Source organism: Phaethon aethereus (genome assembly GCF_964289735.1).
Source record: "Phaethon aethereus genome assembly, chromosome: 4".
NCBI classification, from domain to species: Eukaryota; Metazoa; Chordata; class Aves; order Phaethontiformes; family Phaethontidae; genus Phaethon; species Phaethon aethereus.
This window is the reverse complement of record NC_138578.1, coordinates 74399349-74427188: the sequence shown is the minus strand read 5'-3', so window position 1 is coordinate 74427188 and position 27840 is coordinate 74399349. Positions and strand designations below refer to the sequence as shown.

The window sequence follows — 27840 nt, the reverse complement described above, 5'->3', positions numbered from 1 at the left end:
CCTGTACCTCAGTCCTCACTTTCATGGATCAGAATACCTTTCCTGACTATCAGATTAGTATTTTTTTTTTTACTAGCAGGAATCCTCTGAGGGTTCACATATTTTTCCTTTTGACATGACTGCTTATTTCAAAGGCTGTTACTTGATTCAGATGTAAGCTTTATATGATCCAAGATGTGCAACTTAAATTTATAGTCTAGTCATTTAATTTGATAGTGCAAATACAAAACTGGCAATTAAGTGGACCAAAAAAAAATTTTCTTACAGGACAACTCTGTTCAATCCTTGCTATTTCAGAAGGACTCCTTGGTAAATCCTGTTCAAAAAACACAATATCTGTTTTGTGTTAATAGATTGATCCCATGAAGGAGAACAAATGTTTATAATTCATTGTGTTGAAGACCTTGAGAGATTCTGCTGGATAAGTCTTGCAAGTGCTTCTTTACCTAGCAAGAAAACAAAACACATCAAACAAATTTTAGTAAGACAATGAATTATCAATATCATATATTCAAATTTTGCTATCAGTGTACGTGACAACAGGAAGATAGAGACCAGGGAGATTTCAGGCATTTCAGAATTAGGTCTATAAAAACCAATTATGGATATCCTGTACTAAACATGGAGCACAGGTGTGCCTGGAACTCCCCCTCTGGAAGTCATTCAAGTTGCATGAAAAATCAGCACTGGGTAATCTACATATCCTCTATTACTGAGTTACACTTTCAACATGTATATACACTGAATTTATACAGACCTTGTATCCTAGTTCTTTTGTCTTTTCTTCCAGCATGGCATATTTCTCTTTGTTTCTGTTCAGATGATCCTTATCTCCAGTTCCCTCTACATGCTTCAGTTTCTGGTGTGAAATCTCTAATTGTTTCTGATAGTGATGGTGTTTTTCAATTTTTGCTTCAAAGTGTTTCAGCTCCTCCTAAGACAACAAATACACACAGCTTCACAGGATTTTCTTTCCAAGGCTTCCTCTCTCTTTTCTTGCCAAGACATCCCTAATGCTATTTTACTAAGTCAAGCACAGAATGCTTTTTCAGTTCCCTGCTTCTTAAGAATGTCTGGACAATACATTATCATCACCACCCAGACACCCAATTTTGAAGGAAAGGTGCTGAAAACATCCCACCACAGAGTCCTCAAAAGCAGACTGCTGATGGCTGTGAGGCGTTACGGGACGACAGCAGTGAATACCAAATAAAAGTTTATACATAAGAATGGTGGATGGGGGTGGGGGGGTGAGGGGTAGAGACAGACAATTTTTAAGACAAGCCTGTTTTCAAAATCAGATCCTGGATTTGTTGTTTTCTTCTCAGACTTAAATGTTTTCTGGGTTTGCAGTCTGTTATGATGAATATGAAATAGGAAGAATTAATTAACAAACAAAAAGCCCTCTTAGTTTGCCCCAAAGACAGTGGCCAAACTAACTGTGGTGTTCAGGGACATATCAGAGACGGTCCTCAGGCAACCTGGTACACTGCAAGGGCGACCAAAGAACAAGTAACATCTGTACCCACCACAGCATGCTCCTGTTTTGCTACTTCAAGGCAGTAAATTCAGTTTCTCTGTGTCTTAAGACATGTCCTCTGTGAAGAGGATATGAACAGTCCAAACTGTCATGCCACTTATGGCAGCAGTTCTATGCACTACATCCAGAAAAATTCAAACCCTGCAGTGAAATCTCCCTGTTTGAAAAAGCCCACTTAATTTTGGTCACTAGTATGTTTCAGTCCAGGTGGCTGAAAAAATTCCTCTTATTTCAAGACAACTGGAAAAAAAAAAAAAATCCATCATCCTAATAGATCTTCTTTAGTTTTTAAAGCAGACTGGTTTTGTGGTCAACATTTCTTACAAGAAAATAGTTTCCTTTTCCTGTAGAACATTCCAGTCTGTTTTACATACTCCATTCATGACCTCAGCTTGGGGTTCTACTGCTCTGATACATCATTTTAGCTGCTCCTCTCAGATGATGTACCAGCAGAGCAGCACTTGCGTCTCACTATGAAACCTTTATGAAGGTTAGTACTGTGGCCACTCAGGAGAAGACACAACTTCAGCTGCTCAAACAAGGTACATATTTCTTTAATTCTGCTTTCATGGTCTTTTTAAATAGGCAGATGTTGCACTGTGATTCTGACTGTCTTACTTTTGTTAGGATGTCATTCACAGTAACAAGACAGGTTTGGTTTGGTGAACAGGATTTGCATGAATTAAGATTTCTACTAAAACAGTAAAATTATTAAGCAGGTACGTGTTCTTGCTTATGGAAGGTTTTTTTCTTTTTCACTGTGGCAGATATGAAGGCCAAATTTACCTCTCATGCAATTGTACAGTCCTGACCAAAATGTCCCACTGAGAACAGCAGAAGCCTTGTTGCAGACTTCAGCAGGCTTTCCTTCGACACTCTTAAAAGCAGGGCTACTGAAATCAGTGTAATTAAAATGTTTGCTTCATAAGAGAATCGGACTGTATGTGAGTTAAAAGAGATAAGATGGATCTTTGATATCTAAGAGAGACAGATTTCAATCTCTATCCCAGGAATTTAAAACTCTATCATTACTTTGTCCAGAAAAGAAGCTCAAGGTGACCCTAGCCGTATCTTGGAGGGTAAGACAACATCAAAAGTACATGCAACTCTATGAACAAGCCCAGAAGAGTTACTTCTCCAGGCTATCAATTAATATCTATTCTGATAAACAGGCAGAGTCAGATGAAAAAAAAATTAATTTCTCAAGACAATTTGTATCAAATAATAGTAATAATTAAAAAAAAATCAACATTATGAACCCCACAGGAATTAATTTCTATAGTATTTCCTTGAAAACCAGTCTTCATCATGGTACTTTTGGGCCAGTTAACATTGCTCCAACACAGAAAGTTAGCAGTGCAAGAGGTGAGCATCAGAGTGGAATTGCTGGGTACACTGCTTCCCAAAGAAGCAATTACATTAAGACACTGGGTAAGAGAGGGAAACCTCGTGCACTGGAAACAAACAAGCAGGGCCTGGTCTTTCAAAGATTTAAAATATGCAACACTTGCTTTCACAGGATTCAGAATTTTCATTTTGCTGATTATAACAGAACCATGCATATGAGTGGTTACATACATGTTTCTCTATTTGAAATGTTAAGAAAGAAGCATGACTTTTTTTTTTTTATGGTGTCTGAAGAGCAATACAGAAGTGATTGCACTCAGAGTAACATCAAGTGTTTCTTTATGTGGGAAAATATCTTTCCATAAAAGATCTAACTGAAATTCTACTTACCCGAAAAGATTCAAGTTCTTTCTCAGTGAAATTGGCTGATTTGGCCATGTCCCACAAATCAATCACTCTTGGTTCTTCAAATTCTAAACAAACACATACCACAATGAAAATCTGGACACAATGGTTTTATGCTCAGCTTCTAAGCAAGATGAGCATGCTTTCTCACATACATACACACAGATATATAAGCACTGCATTATTAATAGGTCTATTTGGATGAAAAGGGAGAAAAATCCAAGTACTTAACTTAAAACTAGTATTGCTGTAGCAAGTTTTTTTTGAAAAGCAAAAAAACCCCAAGGAACTGAATAATGGCATTGCTTATCCTGCACATTGCCTCACTTCAAACCTGCCCTCCTGGGTTTGAAGGTGTAATATCCCTTCTCATGTGGGCATGGAAGACAGAACTATCCTCTTTACATGTTGTCCCTATCCTTTCATTAGGCTTCTAGTGTTGGCTTCTAAATAGAACAGGCTGGCTGTAATCTTCAGCCCACTGTGGTCACACCACGTACTGTGATACTGTGACTACATCTTATTACTTGCCAACTGATTTTTATTTTTTTTTAATGAAATTAATCCCAAATAAGCAGAAAAAACACTGTATCATACCACTGGTTGTGTCATATCCCTGGTGACTGACTTTACGCAAACGCTCAAACCCCTGATTGATGCTTCTTAGCTTGTCTTTGAGTTCTCTGTGTTTGTTGTGCAAGATTTCCTCTTTCACCAGGTTCTCTTCAGATGGGTTGATAACATTTTTGTGGATATCTGTTGAAGAAGAAAAGTGTTATTGATTGTAGGCCAAATCCTGATAGGTCAAAAGCTCCATATATCCCCCAAAATCTGAGATGAGTAAAAGATGGTAAGTTCTTAGCATTTGAGCTGAGTGTAAAAGCATCAACATCACAGTCTAAGGAGCAGTAATTCCTTTTGCAGGTCAATATTAAGATTGATGCCCCTCTGTGCTCTAGAGGGTGATATTACAGAAATGCCTTTTAACTCCTACTGGCCACCAGCCAAGATTTTAGTAATGAAATGTTCTTATTTTCCTAGATTAGCAATATCCCAAGGAAATGGGATAGGGATGGTTGATGAGTCCTCTTCCCTGGGCATTTCATGAACCAATCAGGATATCTGATGTTGAAATGACTTCCAGCAGCTTCCAGCCTGGACTCTACAATGCAAACATCAAACTGCCTATAAGCTTTAGAATACTTTGGCTCTAACAGTTGTAGCTAGGATTAGTACAGCAAGCTGGTTTCAGATCCTTGATACTTTAGTATACCTCAGGCTCAGTGCCTAAGATATTCAAGTACATCCTCTCGGGCTCCCAGCTGGTGAGATAAAACATGCATGTTCTGCAGACTTTAGGACCACATTTTGCAGCAGTGGATCTATGCTTGCTGCATAATTTCCAGTATCATCATTGCTAATCTGATGGTATCTTCCCTGCTTGAAACACAGGCAGAATCAGAAAACTGAAATGGCAACATTTTCACTAGCTGGCAAGATTTTTGGCAGCTAATGCAGAACTAAACCCAGCAAGTAGCTGGAAATGTCAGCATCTGCAAGCAGTTCTGACAGAAATGTCAGACTTCAGGAATTTCAAAGAAACTTGGAAACAATGGGCAGAGAAAAGAGTTGTACTGATCTTGGAACATCAGAGAAACGTTCAGGCACCTTCTGTTCTGCTCACAGTCTCCAGCAGAATATTGTATTCACGGATTTTTTCTTTGTGATGCTGAAATTCTCGCCAAAGCTTATCCAACTCTTCATCAGAAAACTTCCCAGACGTTTTGGCCTGAAAGAAACATGGGCTCATTATGCTTCCCAGGCCAAGTGCTTTTAAGTGCACTCAGCTGCCAAAATTTCATCCCACTTCCCAACACATTTAGAAAATTATTAAGTCCAGCTTTTCCTTAAGATCTTTTGTTTTAAATCCCTTTATATTAGTATGAGGGCAGGATTTAGACATTGGCAGATATGGTGGATTTAATCATGTCAAAATGAGGTTTGCTTCAGACTTACAAAGCTAGACTTGCTTTGGAATACCCCATGAAAAGTGTCTGTCATTTCTATTCCCTGGAAAACCATTTCATATAGAAATAAGGGCCATGAAGTTCCATATGCAACTGTAAGGGGACTGTTGCATGAGGGATGCAGCCTGATATTAGCATAGTCTTTACCAAATTTTACTCTACTGGTAAGTGAAGATTTTATCACTGCTATGCATTGGCTCTGCAGTGATTTGTTCCTCACTGGACTACTTTTTACCAATTAGGGAAGCACTGGTCAGACAGTTGGAGCACTGCCCACAAATCTGGTGACTTATTTGCTGCAACGCATGATCAAAAGTGAATGTTTCTGACACCTATTCAGCCCCAACCCTTTTTTTGCTTTGGGAATATTTCTATCTAATGCACTTTACTGTTCCCCAAAGCACATGACATCATGTCCCTTGCCAGAGCTATATCTAGTTACAGCAACATTTTAAAACCCAGCAAATCTTTTCCTCTGCTTTACTACCACTGCACTAGACTGGTCTAAGAATTCTTTGCTTTACATGACTACTTATTTTTAAAACCCTGAATTATTTAATTTTTGTAGATGATGATTTTGCCAGTTTTAACTGCCCAAACAAACAGTAAACTTCCTATTTTTTTAATGCATTAATGCAAATCCTGGAAAGTTACACTTGAATACCAGGCTAGGAAAGTCCTTATTTAACACTGCACACTATATATTTTATTTAGAAACATTCGACGAAATGGTTCTATTTTAAATGCATCTTTTTAAAAAAGCCTAGAAAGAGCAATAAGAAAACCAGGAAAAACAGCAAAGGTATTCCATCACACAGCCTAATAGTCACACAAAAGGAAATTTGAGGAAAAACTCTGTCCTCAGTGGACTCAGGATCTTGCCCTCCACACAAACTGATGCGTGTGTTTTCTTTGGCAAAGAGAGCCTGCCACACATAGTGACGTGGATGCAGGTGTGATGGCCTCAGGGCACAATTATGTGAGCTACAGAGCATAGCAGCTTGGTCAGTACTTAAAAATGGAGTAGTAAAGCCATTCAGTTTCAAGTCTCAGAAGACAGAGACTGTAGTTCAATGAAGAAACACTGATTTCCTATACTGCAGTTCCTGGAAATCTTACCCACCTTGCTCCATAATTTTTCCAGTCTTGGATCATCTAGTGTATCACTTTCTGTACCGTCTTTAATGTAGTTGGTATCAACTAATTGAGAGTCCTTCTTTCCATTCATTCCATATTTAGTCATAATGACTGCAGGAAAATAGAAGATACAGAAACATTAGAACCATGGATGTATGGAAGATGAGAGATTGGCTATACCCTTGATGTGCAGCCCTGGATTTTGCAGCTCACAGTGCATAGTCTTAACAGCTTAAGACACAGCGGTCCCAGGTTTAATGACCTCTTCTGAAAACATCAGGAGCAAAAGAAGCTGTTAGCCTCCTGCAGCTCCCAACTGACCTCCAAAGAACTGTGTGGGCTCAGTGTCTTGAAAGACAACCTGTTATTTAATGACTCAAACACAAACACAGGTGTCTAACCGTGTACGTTTCAAAGTCTAAACCTCTTCTGCAGAGATATATCTTACCATTTAAGTTGCGTCTAAGTTTGGCTTCTTTCTCTCCATCTTCATCTAGCCCTTCAGCCTTCAGCTTTTTCCAGCTTAGCTCATCCTTTTCTTGTATTTTTAGATCACTGTGCAACTCTGCCAGTTTCACAGCAGAGAGATGAAGCTAACAAGAACAGAGAAAGATTTGTATTCAGTTATGTGGAGTCACCTCTTACTACAATGCTACCTCAGAAGCCAGTATAGCACAGCATTTGTTTCTTTAATGCTATGTATCCATCTGAATTTAAGGGCCTTAAGGTATGAGCCACTGCATACATACAGCTCTTGCCTATGAACATAGCCTTCTCTCTCAGCTCTTCAGCTACTTGGACAACAGCGAAATTACGTAAGGGTTAAAAATTTCTGTCTTTCCTGGGTGTTCCTTCAAGTAATATTTAAATGGGATTTTTTCCCTGCTTTTACAGGACTGCTTTCTAAAGCAGAGTGGTACGGTTGACACGCCTGAGGGACAGGATGCCATCCAGAGGGACCTGGACAAGCTTGAGGAATGGGCCTGTGTGAACCTAATAAGGTCCAACAAGGCCAAGTGCAGGGTCCTGCACCTGGGTCAAGGCAACCCCTGGTATCAGTACAGGCTGGGGGATGAAGGGATTGAGAGCAGCCCTTCCAAGAAGGACGTGGGGGTACTGGTCAATGAAAAGCTGGACATGGGCAGGCAATGTTCGCTCGCAGCCCAAAAGGCCAACAGTATCCTGGGCTGCATCCAAAGCCGTGTAGCCAGCAGGGCGAGGGAGGGGATTCTGCCCCTCTACTCCGCTCTGGTGAGACCCACCCCTGCAGTGCTGCATCCAGCCCTGGAGCCCTCAGAACAGGAAAGACATGGACCTGTTGGAGCAGGTCCAGAGGAGGCCACAAAAATGATCAGAGAGATGGAACACCTCTCCTGTGAGGAAAGGCTGAGAGAGTTGGGCTGCTTCATCCTGGAGAGGAGAAGGCTTTGGGAAGCCTTATTGCAGCCTTTCAGTACTTAAAGTGGGGCTTTTAATGGGGGGACAAACTTTCTTGCAGGGCCTGTAGCAATAGGACAAGGGGTAATGGTTTTAAACTAAAAGAGGGCAGGTTTAGGCTAGATCTAAGGAAGAAATTTTTCACAATGAAGGTGGTGAAACACTGGCACAGGTTGCCCAGAGAGGTGGTAGATGCCCCATCCCTGGAAACATCCAGGTCAGGTTGGACAGGGCTCTGAGCAACCTGATCTAGTTGAAGATGTCCCTGCAGCACTGCTGTAGGATAAGCCTAAACTTTTGAACTTCCAGATTTTGGACACTTCAGTTATTCAGTTTAGAACAAAGAAATGTAACAAATCATATCAATGCTTCAGAACTTCTGGGGGGGGTGTGTGTATGTGCGCGCATGCGTACATGTTAATAACAAGCAGGTGAGACAAGTAAAAGCCCAGAGAAGAGAGAGAAGGATCAAAAAACATGTCAGCAGTGTAAATTCCAACACAATTCTGCCTGAGCGGTTCGCGTCCTTCTACCTCTGACCACTGAGTAGCCAGCTCCTGGAAGCTGACATCCAGCTCCGAACCAGCTGGGCTCATGTGTCCTAGGACAAACTTATTTACTGGAGGTAATTTAGAAATTCATTTGAGTGTCAGCATGTTATTTGAAAATAATTAGGAAAAATGTCATTATTTTGTGCTAATACACTAAATTCCTATTGACAGGAATTCAGGAACCTATGTGCATTATTGTTTCTGCTGTCCTATTAATTAGTCTTGTGCTTCTGAATATAAGTATTGTTAATTTTTAAATTAAGTTTTTCTTCTGTGTCTGGCACTTGGCTTACTGAAATGATTTACTAAAATCTAGAGTAGTTAGAATCACAGGCAAATATAAAATTTACAGAACACATTAAAACTCCTGAGTCATGTAATACTAAAGCAAAGGAGCATCCCTACTGTCTTTTTTACAATCTACTTTTGGGGAACTGTTTGATAAAAGATAAGCACTTGGAAGGAATCACTTTATTTATGATTTTTAGTATGTGCTGAAGTGAAAAAACCTTAATCATGTACTTATTTGCTTTTCTGGAACAGGATGACCCAGAAAGCGGGTGTCATTGCTGCAATGGCACCAAGTAACAATGCTTTGCTCAGCAAGAATTGCATCCTGATGCTTCAGGAGGAAGATTGAGTGAAAAGTTTGCTATAAATTGTGAAGGAAATGACTGATAATCTCAGTAGTTTTGCACTCTAATGTCAGCATTCAAGTAGTGTGGACTTAATATGTTGTTAGGCTGAGCAATCCAGGAAAAAAGATCAACGGCAATAACTTAGATAACAATTAATTCAGCTCCTACTGCAAAAGTAGGAAAATATAATCTTTTAAATGTATGACTTTATCATCAGAGACACACTATTGTGTAAAAGATTACACAATGCATTTTATGTTAGATACTCTCTGCAGCTAGTGCAATCTCATGAACATGCACTGTTTTATGTTGTCTAAAAGTTCCAGAGAAGAATATCAGAACTTCCAAACATAAAGTTTGGAGACATCTCATCATCAATCAAACATTCTAAACTCTTAATTAAAAAAAATGGAACTACATTAAGCTTATTGAAAAAGAAAGATTCTATTCAAATTTGTCCCAATTTCTGGTATACTTTTCTGATTCTCATTATAATTTGGTAAGAAACTCAAGTAACTGTCCTTTTAAACATTATAAATCCGTTGAAACCTGTTGGAAGCCCCTTGCCTGTCCTATTTATATAACACAAAAGTGAATACATTGGCTAATTTAAAGCATATAGTTCAAGAATTGCTTCCTTCAAGATCCTTTCATATAGGACCCCGAATGACACCAGGTAAAAATATCAACAGATAAGACTCCACATCGCTTTACTAACCAGAAGCAGAGATGAAAAGCTAAGTTTAATGATTAAATAAGAAAGCACCAAGTTCCTTATGCTCATTCCTTATGCTCTGGACATTAATATCCAAGATAGGTACCTGGCAATTCTGGGAATGAGCACTGGAAATCTGTGAAACATTACAACAATTAAGTCATTTGCTGTTTGTCTGGCTACAATCATTACCTGCAATATTATTACCTACACCCTTGCTTCTGAGACAAAAGGGTTCTTTACTACAGATTTTTCGGGTGTAACATGCCCTAAATTCTGCAGCCCACTAGCTGCTTTGGGATGGCCAGGAAGCCCCGATGTGGGCTAGAACTACACGAATAGCAACAACCACAGCACAGTGGATTGATAGAGACTAGCAGGACAAACCACATACCTTATGAAACCTAATTTTCACTTGGTTCAAATAACTACAGAGTTAGGGTCTCACTAAAAAGAACTCTTGTATTAAAAATTACTTTTTAAAATTTTTACATAAAACATATATCTACGAACTGAGATGCTGCAGAAGGATCAAATCCTCCCTCCCTCAGGGAAACAGGAATGAATTCTGGCTTGCCAGCTCCTGGCTCCCACTAAGTAACGTTTTTGGGCTTTCTGAAGCACTGCTCATCCAGCTGTGTGTTGCAATGCTGAATTGAGATATCGATCTTTTACGTAAAAACAAAGGAGTTCCTTATTTTCAGTACTATCTCTACCACTACCAAAATGAAGGACAGAGTTCAGCATTGGCACACACAAATATTTCAAAGTAGGTCTAATACACAGGCTTAGTTTTCCTCGGATTTCAGACCTTGCCCAGACATAGTGAAAAACCACTAAAACACAGGCTGGATGTCAACTGTACTCAAAAGTGAAATTTAGATGGTGGCAAATTTAGTTCAAGTAGGTGTTGCCTCTGTAAAATCTGGCTTACACATATAGAAGTTACTAAAGCTTAGTTCTTTACCCTGACAGAGTTAACTCCATTTTACATTTTAGCGTCTTCACTACCAAGACTTAACGTAGATGATGTAAAGCATCTCAAATTTGAATTCCAGAAGACCCTGGTATGAAAATGAAAAAAAGCTGTAATTGGAGATGTAACAGGACACTGGCAATACTATCATTACAGTTTATGTCTAGTGTCCATGTTGTTTCTTCTTCAGCTGTCAGTTCACAGCTGGAGTTTCATTACCACACACTGCCCTATCCCCAATCTCATCCTTCTGCCATTGAGGGAAGAAGTACTTCTGACACCTTCTTTGGCCCAGTGAGAGGCAGCATTATGGCAGGGGTTCTATTTTTTTACTAAACCCAGGGATGTCCTGCCTCTAATTCAATAGTTCAGGCTGGGGAATGTCTATCCAGGATACAGGAAATCCAGGATTAATATTAACTATATTCCTTTTCCTGAAAGAACTTTTTTTGAACCTTTGCCTGAACCTTTACCAGCCATGACCTTAACTTCCATGCTCCACAATGCTCAGGGGATAAATACGGGTGTGCAAAGCCCTCCTCCCCTCCTGTTGGAGCTGTTCTGCTTCACCGTAATGAAATATTTCCACTGTAATTAAGTATTTTTAGTGTATTTTCACTTAATTAAGTATTTTTTTAGCTCAGAGTGAGAGAAACTCAAGTATTACCGTAAAAATTAAGGCACTCATGTGGGAATGGTGACACCCATTGGCTGGTCCTCCTGCATGTGACTACATCACTTGGTATGAATGAAATACCATAGGTAACATCACCACCACGGTGGAGGGTTTCTTACTCTCCTGTGCCATGAGCTCCTGTCCCATGCTAAGGCCACTGCCTTCAGACAGGACGAGAGCCTCACATCCCTTAACAAAAGGGCTAAAGATTTCAACCAGAGAGTGCAGGAGCCCATCTCTGATGCTCCCTCCATGGTACCAGAGGGACTTCACTCTTTCTTCCACTTCCTGGGCATAAGGTTTAACTGCTGGATTTAAACATGGAAGGGTCAACACTTCCCATGAGACGGGTATGTATAGCAAGGAGATACCTCCCGAGAGAAGGCCTGGGAGCAGGGCTGTGCGGATCCTGCTCTGAGCTGCCCATCAGGGGCAGCCAGGCCCGAACACCAAACAAAAGCCACCGCAGACCGGAGACCCAGCCCCACGCCGCGGCCTGTCGAGGCGACGCCGGGCAGCGCAGCCTCGGCTTCCCCACAAACGCAAGCTTCCCGCTTCAACCACCGCCCGCAGCGCTTCTCCCGCCGCACCCCATCTCCTGACGGAGCGAGGGCCTTCCCCCGCAGAGCTCTGCAGCAGCACGCCCACAGAGCGCCGCCATCGTCCCCGGTCCTCCCGCGCCGCCTCACTCACCCGCTGCGCCTTCTCCCAGACCTGGTTCAGCCTTACCACCCGGAACTCCCCAGCCTCCCACCGCTTGGCACCGCCGGCCGCCAAACCCTCGTTGGCCTCCCGGGAGTACTTGCTGGCCTGGGCACCCACGGCAAGGAGGAGCGCGGCGCCGAGAGCCGCTAGCGCCCGCGGCACCGCCATGTCGCGCTGGCCGGAGAACTACAAGTCCCGGGATGCCGTGCGGCGTCCCGCCCTCAGGTCCCCGAGCGGGCGGCTGCGGAGGTGAAGGTTCCGCGCGTTCCTCGGCGAGGGAAAAGTTTGTGTGTGTGGAAAAACAGGCTGAAAATCCGGTTTCGGTAGAAAACCTAGTGTCTAGTTTGGGGTCTCGGTAGCGTGAGGAGAATTTGGTTTGGGCTCTTCAAGTGGCGTGGTGTCATTCTCCTGAGTGTTTGCTTCACAAAACAAACAATGTGGCAGGTTTTGTGTGAGGCACTGCTACCAGCTATGTGAGGAAGAGGAGACACGATAGGTTAAACACCACCCCTTTGATCGAACAAAGTTTTTAGATATTGCCACAGGGTTCAAGAGTGTACAGAAAAAGAAGAGGCAGCTCAGGAAGGGCAGAAGGCAGGAACAGGATCTTGGGGGAAGACAGGAATGTGGGGGGAAGAAGGACTCTGTCCTGCCTTGGAGGTGGTAGTGGAGGGCACCTCTACCCAGGACAGCACATAGGGTTTGATGGTGTGGGGAGAAGGAGGACTGTGCGAAATGTAATAGCGAGTAGATGGGGTTGTTAGCGAGGCGTGGACTATGGGAATGGCCCTGAGGTTGGTGGTTTGTGCTGAGAGTGCAGCTCTGGCGCAGGGAGGGCCCTACATGGCACTGATCTCCCTTCGCAGTGCTTCCTCCTCAGGTAGGCAGCCAAGAAGTGCCATAGGCAACGGGAAATCTTTGCAGGGGATTATGTCAAGCTGTATTAAAAAAACCAAACTATGATGCCACAAAAATGCCTGATATTTAATTCAGGGTTGGTATATATCCTCCCTGGTTTTAAAAAAATCCGCTAAAACTGAGCTGCTATGAAAGTAGTGCAGGAGATGCAGACCACACTCCGTGTGGTTGTTTCGGAGGGGCAGGCGGTGAAGAAAGCTATTCTTTCTCTTGATGAATCCTCTTCTGCACACTGCAAAGTCTTTGGCGTAGTTGAGCATTTCTGTGTTGAGGTTATTTAGCAAGGTAGTGGTGGGATTACTTTCCTGAGCCCAGCTGGTGGTGGCGGCAAAGGTTTGCTTCATAAATTCACCTCACATCTCATGCGTGACCTTGAGCAAATTAAAGCGTAACTTTGTAGTACTCTCAACACCAAATCTTCATGCATTATAAATCAGTCCTATGAAAACAAATAGATTGGCTAAACTGTAATGAGATTTCTGAAAACCATGCCCTGGGGAGGATTTTTACTGGACTCTCATTTTTGCCTTGTCAGCAGTATCAACATCTTGTCTTTTCTCCTCCATGTTTTCCCAAGCCAGTGCAGAGATTCTCAGTCATACGAACTTAGAAGCTGTTGCTGTCAGACTAAATTGCAGAAGCGGGCAAAAGTATTACAGTATCTATTGCATTGAAGATGCAGCTGAAGTGAGCATTGAAGTATAGCGAAATTATGATGGGAAAAGAAGCCCATCAGTCTTACCCAAATCTTGCAGAGCTCTTCGCATCAATGTTAAGATTTAAAACTTGTTTTAGTCTCATTATTTCAGTATATATATGCATTGTTGAGTCATTTTAGAACAGGTGGTTTCATCTTGCCTGTAATTTGAAGTATTGATTGAGTTTTCAGGCTCTCTGCAAATAAATTAGACCTCCATGCTATATAAATTCTTACAGGTGTGTTGAGCGTAGTTTTGCATAGCTTTATGGAAAGGTAATGGGAATAAGGTTTATGGGAGGTAATGGGAAATCAACTCCATTGTTTCCCTTTCTTGTGTACTCTGGGTCAAATTCCCCCTTCATTTTTCCCTAGCACAGTTGAAAAGTAGCTCAGCTGAATCCCTGGAACTGTGTCTAAACTGAGATAAGCAGTGGAAGTGTTAAACTATTGTGGGCTTCACTGTTTGCATTGTCCCAGAGGGCTGTTGCTGAGTTGATGGACCACTGCTTTTTGTGTATTCATTCTTTATTGTCCTTATTAAAAAAAGAAATGTTAACAAAACGTGATGTGGACCACACCCAGAAGTCTATCTTCCCACTGCTCACTTGGAAAACAAAATTAGAGAAATTTGGAATGAGGATGTCATTACAAAGCAGTAAAAAGATCAGAGAAAGTCTTAGTTAAGAGAAAGACAGAAGGAAGTCTAGTGGCACTCATGGGGCAGTGCAGTGTTCCTGGTAGAATAAGAGAGGAGGTCTTTGAAGCTTATGTTTCCTGATTAGTTATGCTCACCTGATCTAGTTGAAGATGTCCCTGCCCATTGCAGGGATGACCTTTAAAGGTCCCTTCCAACCCAAACTATTCTATGATTCTGTGTTCAGAGGTTTGAACATGATTTAAATGGCATTGTTCTGTGTACAATGTTGGGAGATCTTTTCCTTTAAGATTCAGTGTAAGAGCTGGACCAGCTGCTTCTGGCTTCAAGTTTACCAAAACCCATTCACCACTGAATTTGCCCCTTCACATGTTCTATATACATCTGAAGTTTTGTGCAAGTGATAGAAACTTCCCAGCATTTCAAATACTCTGTTACTGAGCTCTGGAAATGAAAGCAGTGTGGCCTTTCTCATCCCCATCTATCCCAGCAATATGGTCTGCAGGCTGAGCCTAGCCAGCCAAGATGCGGGGAGGGTAGGATAAGCGTGGCGGGTTTGCAAGGGTGCTGCTGGCTTTGTCCAAATATGCCCTCACTCGGCCTCCTCTGGGGATGGCATAGAGACAGCCGGTGTCAGTGCCGTACCCCACTGGGGAGCCCGGTTAGCCCTTGCCCAGCCCTGTGACATTTCACTGGGCCACCTGGACGGTGATACCGACCACTGATAGAGCCAGGTACCCTCTCAAAATCCCCAGTTTCTGCAGAAATGAGCGTTTTTGGATAAATGAGGATCTGGTGAGTTACTTGTAGACAGCTGCCAGAGCATCCCTGGGGGGTTGCTGGCCTGTGCAGTGCCGGCCACAGGGCATGAGGACCATGGTGGGAACACGTTCCCTCCTGGCCTCACCTTCTGTGCCACTCGCTTCAGCTCCTGCTGGATGTCAGGGAAGAGGAAGCCATATAAACCTTCTTCATCATCCCCTCTCTGGCTCAGCCTGCTGGTGTGGTACTGCAAGAGGGGAGAGGAAGGTGTGTGCTGGGGGTGTCAGCGATGCAGGGCTGGGGACTGGGGGGTGTTGAGCCCTGGGGACTCACCAGGAAGTTCCCATGGAGGCAGAGCTGGTCATGCCAGCACAACTGCCCAGTGACCTTGGGTCACAGTCAGCCTGCCGGCACAGCCCACATGCTGCTGGGGGACAGCGGCACCGTCACCCCCAGCACCGCACCAGGGTGCTGGTAAGGGTAACACCAGGAGCGGGACGGAGGAGAGGGCAGAGCACGTTCCCATGGTGCAAGGGGCCTCTGCTTGCACAGCTGGGAACTGGCCAAAATCCCCTCTGGCAGGTGCCCGGGGGGTTATTCTGCACTCACCTTCCTCCCTGGGGGCCTGACACTTCATTTTGGGGGAGGAGGTTGTCGCGGCCCGAAAAGGAGTCGTTTAGGATGACCTTCTTCCCCGTGAGACCAACGACCAAGTTCGTGATCCCCCTGGACTGAATTAAGGTGAAACGACACCAGCAAACCAATTTAACAATTTAATAATACAAAATGCAAGGCATGAGGTTACATAAATGACTCAATGGCAACTACTCTAACTAAATAATTCAATTAAACAAACAAGTTCCCTACAGCACATCTTTTACACTTTGACAAAGAGAGGAGAGAGAAAGAGACAGAGAGAGAGGGCGGGGGGGGGGGGAAGAGAGAGAAAGAGGGAGAGAGAGAAGAGAGAGAGAAAGACAGCAAAGAAGATACCACTACCTGTGGATCCAGCGGTGTCTCGTTGGTCCTCTTGATGCTCCTTGGTGGTGGGGGTCCCCCTTTTTTGCTTCTGATGGTGTTCTTTTTATACAGTCCCACAATATCCATCTGCATGCATATGCAACAGGCTGCATGCATATGCCACAGGCTGGTTCAATCAGGGAATGGCACCTCTGCAGGCCTTGGTGTCTTCTCCCAGTCATTGTGCAGGCTAATTCAATCAGGCAATGGCATCTCTTGGTGTCTCCTCCCGGTATTCAATCAGGCAATGGCACCTCTTGGTGTCTCCTCCCGGTATTCAACCAGGCAAAGGCACCTTATCTCGGTCTTTTCTGGGGTCCACCCTGTATTGAGGCATGTTGAAGCTTTTGTACCAAGAAAAAGGTGTGAGTTCCTCGGAACCGTGAAATGTTTAAGACAGAAACCGCATATTGGTCCACCACAGAGGTGCACATGAGGCTCCTGCCTGCTTCTCGGGCAGCGCCATGGGACAGTGAACTGGGAGGCCACGGCACCCTGCAGTGCTGGGACTTCAGCTCCATCACCACAAGGGGCTGTAGTGAAGGAGTTGGCTGGGCGTGGGGACATTGTTGTGGTTGAAGACTGAAGATCCTCCAGTGTTTGAGGCAAACGTCACTGAGCTGGCGGCGGTTGCCCTGTGGGGCTACCCGGCCCAGGGGGTTGTGACTTGGCTGCACACATGCTGTGTGGGGAGAGCCCCGAGGAACAGGCAACCCCTGGGCGAGATGCCGGTGTCACCCCACAGGGACATCTGGGTCATGCTGGGGGGCAGGAGCTGAGTCCTGACTGGGGAGGGGGAAGCACTGTGGGAGCTGCCATGGGGCTGAGACTGCCCTGCCCAGGGGGAAGCAGTGAAACCAGGGTGTGGGGAGGGCAAGGGGGTCCCCGTGAGTCACTTCTCGCATGTCGGGGCTCCAGCAGGGACTTCAGAGACACCCAAAGGATCTGATAATGCAAATACTTTATTTAGGCTTTGAAAGTCCTGACTCCTCGTTAACAGGCATGTTGATACTTTTAAAATAATTTTTGTATTTTCACTTTCTTAGCAAGCAAAATTTAGTTTAACAAATATATGTCAATTAGAATAAACCTTCCTGTTGGAGAAGGATGCAGCTCAAGCACCCTGTTGTATGTCTGGTGCCGGGGGCTGAGCCCCCTGCGCTGGTGTGGCAGCGGGGAAGGGTCAGTACTCCAGCGTCTGGAAGTGCTCCAGATGTGCCTGCACCCAGGCTGCCTGGGGGTCTGTGCACAGCTTCCTCCTCTTCTTTGTGACCAGGCTGCCGGGAGAAAGCCAACGTTGGGGCGTTTGGCCGGGGCAGGGCAGCGGGGTGCCTGCACTGGGTCCCACTGGCAGCGCCCCGAGTGTCCCTGGCCGTGCCCTCTGCCCCTTCCCGGCCACCCTTGGACACATGTGGGACACTTCCCCGGCCATGACTCCCTGACCCCTGGCAGCAATGGGTACTCACATCACTGCCGGCTGGGTGCATCTGCTGCTGGTGGTGTAGGCAGAGGCGATGAGGCTGCGCGGGACGGGGTGCTGCAGGTAGCTGAAGCAGCAGGCGATGGGGACGATGTCTGTGGGGGCAGAGAGACAGCCCCAGTGAGGGCCCACACTGCGGCAGAGGCTCTGCCTAGTGCTCCCAGGGGATTTGCCATCACTTGTGCTGTATCCCCTGGAAGCCCCTATCCCAGCACTGGTGGTGACTGCCCGGTCCCAGCCCTCCCCATGGACACAAGGGTCTTGTCAGTGGGGATGGGGCTCTCTCCGCAGGAGGGACAGTGAACCTGGCTTCTGGGGGGATGCAGCAACGCTGGAGTCGCCGAAGTGGGGCTCAGCCAGGGAGCAGGTGGCCACGAGGAGCGGGGTGGCCAGGGCGGCTATGGGGACCTTCATGGTGCTGCAGGAGCTGAGGGAACCACGAGAAGAGCTGGAGCTGGGGTGGCTGCAGGGCTGTCCTCTGCACGATGCTCGGCCCCTGCTGCTGCTGCCCTCCTTTTATCCTTTGGGTGCTGGGTGGGTGCAGAGTTTCAAGGAAAGACAATGAATGTCATACTGGGGAAATCATGTCAGGATTGCCCAGTTTTGCTGAGCTGGAGAAGGCAAGGAAACCACAGAAGGGGAAGTGCCGGGCATGGGACTGCGACTTTCAGATTCAAGAGAAAACAAGTCTTAGGAGAAGCAGGTGAGGGAACTGGAGCTCTTTAGCCTGGAGAAAAGGAGGCTGAGGGGAGACCTTAGCGCTTTCTACAGCTACCTGCAAGGAGGTTGTCCTTGCAATAGGACAAGATGAAATAGCCTCAAGTTGCATCGTTTAGGGGAGGTTTAGATTGGATATCAGGGAAAAATTTCTTCACTGAAAGGGTTGTCAAGCATTGGAACAGGCTGCCCAGGGAAGTGGTTGAGTTGCCATCCCTGGAGGTATTTAAAAGACATGCCACTTAGTGTCATGTTTTAGTGGTGGAGTTGGTGGTGTTAGGTTAATGGCTGGTCTTAATGACCTGAAAGGTTGTTGTGGTTTAACCCCAGCCAGCAACTAAGCCCCACGCAGCCACTCGCTCACTCCCCACGGTGGGACAGGGGAGAGAATTGGAAGAGTAAAAGTGAGAAAACTCATGGCTGAGTTCAATAGGTAAAGCAAAAGCCATACATGCAAGCAGAGCAAAACAAGGAATTCATTCACCACTTCCCATGGGCAGACAGGTGTTCAGCCATCTCCAGGGAAGCAGGTAATGGTTACTTGGGAAGGCAGATGCCATAATTCCCAACGTCCCTCCAACCCCTTCCTTCTTCTCCCCAGCTTTATATACTAAGCATGACATCATATGGTATGGAATATCCCTTTGGCCAGCCTGGCTCACCTGCCCTGGCTGTGTCCTCTCCCAGTTTCCTGTGCACCCCCAGCCTTCTCACTGACAGGCCAGCATGAAAAGCCGGGCTGTCCTTGACTGCTTAGCAACAACTGAAAACATCAGCACATTATCAACATTTTCTCATCCCAAATCCAAAACATAGCCTCACACTAGCTTCTATGAAGAAAATTAACTCTATCCCAGCTGAAACCAGGACAAGGGTCTTTTCCAACCTAAATGATTTTATGATTCTATTCTATGACCTTCACGGTGCTGCAGGGGCCAAGGGAACCATGAGCGGGACTGGAGCTGGGGTGGCTGTAGGGCTGTCCTCTGCGCAGTGCTCGGCCCCTGCTGCTGCTGCCCTCTTTTTATTCACCCAGAACTTTCAAGGAGAGAAAATGAGTGCATCATACTAAGCAAATTTATGTCAGGATCACCCAGTTTTGCTGAGCTGGAGAAGGCAAGGAAACCACAGAAGGGGAAGCGCTGGGTGGGACTGCGACTTTCATATTCCATTTGGGTGCCCGGCAGGGATTAGCCAGAGCCCAAACCCCTGCAACACCGATCCTGCCGCTGCTGTAGTGACCCCACTGGCCAAGAGTCAGGCTGGGGCATGAAGCTGCATGGACAGAGCCCTCAGGAAAATCAGGGCAAGGCCAGAAAAAGAAAAAAAAAAAAAAAAAAGGAGGAAGTAGCAAGTTTTGCAACTTTCTTTCTGAGTGTGCACTGATGGGGGCGTTTGGGAATTACCCTCTGAGATTGCAAATGCTACCCCTTTTTAGCCATGCTACGGTCTCCTCGAGCTGCAGGGCTGTAATGAGCTGATCTCAGTGAGTGCCAGCAGAATCCTCTCCTCCCTTCAGGTCCTACTCCTAATGCCCTATCTCCTCCCTGACACTGGTGTATTTCCTTTTTTTGAGGTAAGACAGTAGAGAGAGCCTAAACTGGATTAAGTTATCCTGCTTGGGAAGAAGTGGGCAAGCAGTAATTGCAACAACTTGACTCTCAAGAGGCTGCAGACCACAGCCAAAACTAAAATCCTTAGTCAGAGAAGTGTAAATCCTCTGTTCACCCTGGGGACAGGGAAGGTGGCAGGCCAGGCTGCAGCGTGAGGCCACCGCTCCAGCCCTGGAGCAAGGCAACAGAGTCCAGTCAAAATCATAGAATCCCAGAATGGTTTGGGTTGGAAGGGCCCTTCCAGATCATTTACTTCCAACCCCCCTGCAATGGGCAGGGACACCTTCTACTAGATCAGGTTGCTCAGAGCCCCGTCCAGCCTGACCTTGAGTGTTTCCAGGGATGGGGCATCTACCACCTCTCTGGGCAACCTGTGCAAGTGTTTCACCACCCTTATTGTGAAAAATTTCTTCCTTAGATCTAGGCTAAGTCTACCCTCTTTTTTATGGTTTAAAACTGTTACCCCTCATCCTATCACTGCACTCCCTGATCAAGAGTCCCTCCCCATCTTTCCTGTAGGCCCCCTTTAAGTACTGGAAGGCCGCTATAAGGTCTCCCCAGAGCCTTCTCTTCTCTGAGCTAAACAACACTAAATCTCGCAGCCTGTTGTCGTACTGGAGGTGCTCCAGCCCCCTGATTATCTTTGTGGCCCTTCTCTGGACCCGCTCGAGCAGGTCCATGTCTTTCTTATGCTGAGGGCCCCGGAGCTGAACACAGTACTTCAGGTGGGGTCTCAGCAGAGTGGAGTAGAGAGAATCGCCTCGCTGAGCTGCTGGTCACACTGCTTTTGACGCAGCCCAGGATACAATTGCAACACCAGTCGCAATTCAGTTTGTAGCTGAAAACTGAAAAACAATTGTATCTGCACAATTGCATCACCCATTTAGGTTTTTGAGGTATGCAGCATCTATAAATTTAAGTTCATAAAGTTTTAATTTCCTCTTTTGGTCATAGCCTGAGACTGAACTGCATGATTTATATTTTTATCAGATTTTAATATAATTATTAGCTCTTTTCATCACTCCTTCTTCCTCTTTGTTTCCGAGGGTTAGAAGATCCACGAATAGTGCGAGTTCTGCTTTCCCAGTTCTCTTTGTTCCTACTCCTGTCCTTAAATGTAAGCCCAGCTGTAGCCTTAAATACAAACCGAACATATCCATTATCCCTCCTCACTGATCTTTAGTTTTGTAGATATCCATAATCCACCAGTGAAATGAAATTACTGATGTTTACTTTCACAAAGTATAATATATACTATAAGAAAGACCTAACTTGTATTATATACCTACTTGAAAAGATACTCCATTAGTGTATTTTGCAGTCAGTGCTCCACTCTGTGCTGTTGTGGTCTCAGTAACTTGAATTCTGCTAACTTTCTGCCTACTTCTCTATATTTAAAAGCATGGAAATACACATATTTAACAGAACCTTAAGCATAATCTCGAGACTGCTATAAAGACCGCAAAATGATAGCTATTAGTATCTGCAGACCTTGATTTTATCCTTGGTTTTATAAGTATGCAGTATCCCAATATATCCAAATCATAAATTTTTCTAAACATTTAACTAGACAACAGCACAAGCTGAAGCCTGAGCTAGGTGACACGTAACTGTTCCAAAACTGATTTAATTACTTTAATATAATATACATTTGTCTCTGCAGAGAACATCCAACAGCAACAAATTATGCCCTACTACTCCTCTTTAACCTAATTGTAAACCACCACTAGCCACCACCTTAGAGCACACCCTTTCTTGTCTGCCCTGGTAAAAAGAAGGTCATGTACACTTGTCTTCTGGTTCTAATTTAACTAAATTTAGGACATTTTTATGTAGGGAAGGTAAATAATTTTGAAACTACATTATCTGGGGTGGTTTTTTTTGTTTGTAGGCTGCTTTTGAGGTCATGCTCCCTTTTAGTTAAGACAGAAGCTGCCCTTTGACTGACATTTTATCGTCATTGAGATTGTATAATAAATAGATCCTTTATTATCCTTATCTAAATTAGACAAGTGTATCCAAACCATAAAAGCAATGATAATTGCCTCTTGACTATAATATATATGTATAGTTATAGTCCCATTCAGAAAGATACACTACAAAACTCAATGAAAGTTTTGAGAATGACAAATGATGAATCCTAAATTTCTTGATTAAGATTAGTTATTGGGCACCTATTATATCTGTGCTATAACTATGCTTTTTATCATTTACAAGAAGAAGATTAATCTAGATCCCAACACAATTTAGTGCTTTAGTAAATTAACCACACCATAACAGATATCTTGGACAAGTGCTCAGTCGAAGACTAACTTTTCTTTCTTTGTCTATTTGGAAGAGAAACAGTAGTATAACACTTTTCTGAATAATGTAGCAGATAACAAGAAAAATAATCTCAGGTACTGTCTAATTCAAAAGATCCCCCAGAGGTACAGATTTCTGTACAGTTTTCTCCTCTATGAAGTCTAGCATTTTCTATTTACTATTTTGGGGGGGTTTTTTTGTTCGTTTTTGTTTTATTTTTTTCAGAAGTCTAACTTACATCTATAAAAACCTCAAAACATTGTGATTATTAAATATTACGGAACAGGAATATAGGAAATGTGTCCCCAAATAGTCAAGGTTTGCCTGAAGCTTCATCTGAGATACAGCATGTTTGCATGTTTGCGTGGCTAGGTTTGTGGTATGGGGGGCTCAGGGGCGGCTTCTGTGAGCAGCTGCCAGAAGCTTCCTCTGTGTCCCACAGAGCCAGTGCCAGCGGCTCCAAGATGGACCCGCCGCTGGCCAAGGCCGAGCCCGTCAGCGACGGCGGCAGCGCCTCTGGGGAACAGAGTTAAGAAGGGGAAAAACCACCCTGTGCTACAGCAACTGCAGCGGGAGAGAGGAGTGAGAACCTGCGAGAGGAGCAGCCCTGCAGCCCCCAGCTCGGGGCAGGAGGGGCAGGAGGGCTCCAGGCGCCGGAGCAGAGGGTCCCCGGCAGCCCCCAGGGAAGCCCCCGGGGAGGCCGGCTGTGCCCCTGCGGCCACGGAGCTCCACGGGGGAGCAGATCTGCACCCGCACCCGGGGAGGGCCCCACGCCGGAGCAGGGGGATGCCCGAAGGAGGCCGTGACCCCGTGGGCAGCCCGTGCTGGGGCCGGCTCCTGGCAGGGCCTGTGGCCCCGTGGGGAGAGAGAGGAGCCCCGGCTGGAGCAGGTTTGCTGGCAGGACCTGGGACCCCGCGGGGGCCAGGCTGGAGCAGCCTGTTCCTGAAGGACGGCACCCGTGGGGGGACCCAGGCTGGAGCAGTTCATGAAGAACTGCAGCCCATGGGAAGGACTCACGTTGGAGAAGTCCATGGAGGATGGTCTCCCATGGGAGGGCCCCCAGGCTGGAGCAGGGCAGAGGGTGAGGAGTCCTCCCCTGAGGAGGAAGGAGCGGCAGAGACAGCGTGTGATGAACTGACCACAACCCCCGTTCCCCGACCCCCTGTGCTGCTGCAGGGGAGGAGGGAGAGAAAATCAGGAGTGAAGCTGAGCCTGAGAAGAAGGGAGGGGTGAGGGGAAGGTGTTTAAGATTGGGTATTAGTTCTCATTATCCTACTCTGATTTGTCTGGTGATAAATTAAACTAATTTCCCCAAGTTAGGTCTGTTTTGCCCATGACTGTAACTGGTGACTGATCTCTCCCTGCCCTTATTTCGACCCAGGAGCCTTTCGTTATATTTTCTCCCCTGTACAGCTGAGGAGGGCAGTGACAGAGCAGCTTTGGTGGGCACCTGGTGTCCAGCCAGGGTCAACCTACCACACCACAGTACCTTTGCATACCAATGCAAGTTCTGGTACATTGCCTATTTTTGACAGTGGGCAAATAATACCATTTTGGTGGTAACCACTCTAATTTTCCCCTTCTTGAGCATCTTGACTCTTTCCCTTGATTTTATGTGTTAAATAATAAAGTTTTGCCAAGGTTGATCTAAGGTAAGTGGAGATCCTTCACCCATCAGTAAAAATCAGCTGTCTTGTTCTGCAAGAGGATATACGGGCTCCCTATAATGACAAGATTTGGTCCCAAGAAGTGCAAGAAATGTGATGGGGAGGCAAAACTGCCTTGAAAGCATCTGTCTATCCCATTTTAATGGTGACAACAAACCAAAGCTCTTTGTGGTACGTATCACAGCAGTTAGCTACAGCCTGATCTTGTGAAGAGAGTCACAAATGTACCTTAACACTATGTATAATCCTACTGTCTCTACTTGTATCCGTGGGATTTTATTTGTATTTTGGATTAGGTCTTAAAACAGTTTAAAATCTTTTTGGCCCTATAAAGATCATGAAGATCCAGGTCCATGCTGGTAAAACACTCTTGGCTTAATGTCAGGATACCTTCCAAATCAAGATGGCTTTGGAGATATCTGATGTCTTTGCTTGGTCAATGACATAAAACATTCTCTGTGTCTGCCTCTCAGTATGGTTTTGTAAACATGGAGGGATCCTATTTCTTCTTTTACTTTCTTTTAATAACAGAAGAGGAAGCGTCATTCTGGATCTTATACATTCATTTTCACAGATATATATAGTTCCTTATACTCTAATTCACTTTAATTTAAAGAACATTTACTCAGGTGTGCTTTAGGTTTTCCAGGACAAAATAGTCAGAGATATGTACCTGGACTAACCAGCTGAAATCTCTCATCAAAGACGCAATCCTGTTTGTTAAGGGATTAAGCCTGTTTCTTCAGTCTGTGCTGTTCTGTAAATCACAGACCAAGGCTGGAGTCAGGTTTTAAACATCAATTTTGACTGCTTCAGCAAGGCTAACAGAAGCTGGATTCCTCTGATACTCCCTTAAGGAGTCTGCAATAGCTCACTGTGATGGAAAGTCACAGCTGTCTTAAGAGCCCTTTATGCGCTCATTCCTCAGACGGCCCGGAGGCTTACAGCTGTACCTGGGAGTCGTTGTAAGCCTTCCTTCTCTGTGCAAACTCCATTTTCATCTCGGGGAAGTGGTCCTCACCACAGCGTCTGTCTTCATGGTTCTCTGCATGGGTGACTCTCAGTTCCCTGTCCAAGCAGACCCAGATAACGTGTCCTTTTCCAGCATCTAAGTTTTAGGTCTGATTTGTTCCGAGTCTGAATCATAGGAAAACTATTCTGTTGTAGTGTGAATTAAACTTTTTTTTTTTAATAACTTTGTCCATTTAAATTAAGTTAAGCTGTGTAACTGTTTTCTTTTTCTGAAATAGCTTCTTTATTTTCCTTGGATTTAAATTTGTGCATTCAAGCAGAACATTGAGCAACATCAAACTGAAAAAAACGAATTGCATAACATATGGAAAGATGAACTGCAGAAATGTTTTTTATTATATTAACTTTTTACCTATGATGTCCTTAATGTGAATTACTGGAACTAACCAGCTTGGAATTTATTTTTAAATATGTATTCTCATAAAGTGTATCCTTTCTTCTATGCACTTAATTTTAGTGAAAGAAAAAAGCAGGTATTGTTATAATATTATTGCAAAACATCTCTCTAGAGTAATTAATTCTCATAAGTGGTAGCAGCTTTCTATTGGCAGTATCTTACTGAAATTACTTCCTTAGCTAAACTGTTTAGGGGTGATGCTAAAGGTAAGTGTATGAAAACCAGCTTATGAATTTTGCCCTTCTAGAAATGATCTTTGCAGCTGATTCAAGTGAACCTTCACTTGTTTTGGGAAGAAACAGACTATTCATGGACATTCTCGGTTTTAGGGCTCCTGAGTACAGCTCTAGATGATTTCTGACTGCTGTGGTGAAGCCAGCTTTCCTTTTTATCCAATTCCCAACACATGTTTTTATAGGCTTTTTCTTTCTTCATAAATGTGGAGGGTATAATAAGGATTTCGTAGGTGGAATCTTGACTTGTTTCAATGAGACAGAGTTTAGGTACTGAATAAGCTCAAGATCTGAAGTGAGAGGTGGTTTCTCAAGCACTCAGAATCCCAGAAACTGTCTTCCTTTTATAATCCTGATACCAGCATGGACTTTACTGTTGTGAGACTACTTGCAATTTTAATATTAAGTATATAGTTAATTTTTTAATAGAATTTGGGCTGTAAATTATTAGTATAAAATAAACAATGAATCTAAAATAAACAAACTAATTGCTAACAGGTATCTCACCTGCCAGTGAAATGCAGCTCCTCTCTGAGATGAAACCCATCAGTGCAACTTATGGTTGGGTCTAGTTCAATAAAAAATGCAGGAACAGTTTAATTAAACAGAACATGAACTAACAAAAAAGAATTTTGAAAAATGCCAAGTGTTATGCCTTTGAATACTGTATATATAACTGCTGTATTTTTCTCTCCTAAAACTATTACAAGTAATTGATTGCAACTCTACTTCTCCTGAATGATCCTTTCTGGAATTCAGCAGTGCAGTGTAGAAACAAACCTGACAGATGTGCTCCTTTACAGCAGTTTTTTGTCAGAGTAACTGTGTCCTTTATTGTCAGGAATTTAGTTAAGGACTCCTTAAAAGTGTTGTTGCAATTTAACTTGATCCCTGTTTCTCCCACACAAATGTAGTACAGCCGTCCTGATGGCTTCTAAGCTGCTGGTTGTCACTGTGAGATGTGACAATAGGAGGTCTTCAGTACTGAGCAAATGTACGTGTGTCTTCATGTTTGGCATTGCTGCTACCTTGAATCATTTCTGCCTCTTGCTTCTCTGCCTCTCTTGCTGCTTCTTCCTCATCCCATCTAACTTTGGCTAAGTCGTTTTTTGTTTACATACCTTCATGAGCTTCCTTCCTTTTTCCATCACAACTTTCTAGGTATACCTGCATAATACATGCTTGCATCTCTTTATTTTCCTCCCATTCCTCCTCCATTGCTGTCCTGGTTTTGGCTGAGTTAATTTTCTTCCTGGTAGCTGGTATAGTGCTGTGTTTTAGACTTGGGATGAAAATAATGTTGATAACACACTGATGTTTCCAGCTGTTGCTGAGCGGTCCAGGACTGTCCAGCTCCTCGTGCTGGCCTGCCAGCGAGGCAGCGGGGGGTGCATGGGGAGCTGGGAGTGGACACAGCCAGGACAGCTGACCCAGGCTGATCAGAACAAAATTGTGTTATGGAGTGTGCATTGTTAAGTGCATTCCAGTGCATTGAAAAACTCTGGCTATGTCCAAAGAAGTTAGTTGTGGTCCAGGATTCCTATTCAATCTCTGTTTTGGGCCGTATGTTTTCTAGAAACAACTTGAAATACTTCTGAGTGTTTTGAGCACACATTTATTCCTTAACTTTCACTGGCTGTATGGATCATTTGTGAATGCGTTCTCCAACTTGAATGGAGACCACAAAAATCCCGGTGTAGGAAATACTGAAGCATATGTATAAATTGAGATCAGACTTGATTAAAGCCAAACATATTGTCTTGGAGTTGATTCTGACCTATTAAAGTTCGTAGGGGACTTCCTTCATATCATCACACCCTAAAGGTGTCATAAATCAGCTGTAGAAAATGGGTCTCTGCCACGTTTTTTTGATTAGACATAGTGATGAGACTCTTCTTGTTTTGCTGTATCAGGGATATTGATCACATGGGATTATTTCCATTCCATGCCTCAGAAGAGCCATGAGGGTCAGGCATGTGTAGTTAGGGTTAAGAGTTTAGAATTCCATCACCATAATTACTTTTAATACTCTTTAAATTTGTTGCAGCACTGGCAGTGTCAGTGACAAGACTGTCAGAAAAAGACCATCTGTGAGAGGGAAAAGGTAAGTCATTGCGTATCTGGCAATCATAAAAGAAAGATAGAGACGCTTATCTTTATTTTGCCAGCCTTGACAGCTGGACAGAAA

General features: G+C 44.3%; 1 protein-coding gene across 1 annotated transcript; it reads right to left on the bottom strand.

The window, feature by feature from the left end:
• Positions 1-380: 380 nt before the first annotated feature.
• On the bottom strand, positions 381-12395 carry LRPAP1 (LDL receptor related protein associated protein 1; the record flags this gene model as incomplete). Its single annotated transcript, XM_081999384.1, has 8 exons — positions 12143-12395; positions 6905-7049; positions 6443-6567; positions 4961-5081; positions 3890-4048; positions 3278-3360; positions 758-934; positions 381-446 (listed from the first exon to the last, which is right to left on the bottom strand). The coding sequence occupies exons 1-8, from the start codon at positions 12320-12322 to the stop codon at positions 381-383; spliced, it is 1056 nt and encodes a 351-aa protein (XP_081855510.1). The 5' UTR covers positions 12323-12395.
• Between the last annotated feature and the right edge of the window lie 15445 nt (positions 12396-27840).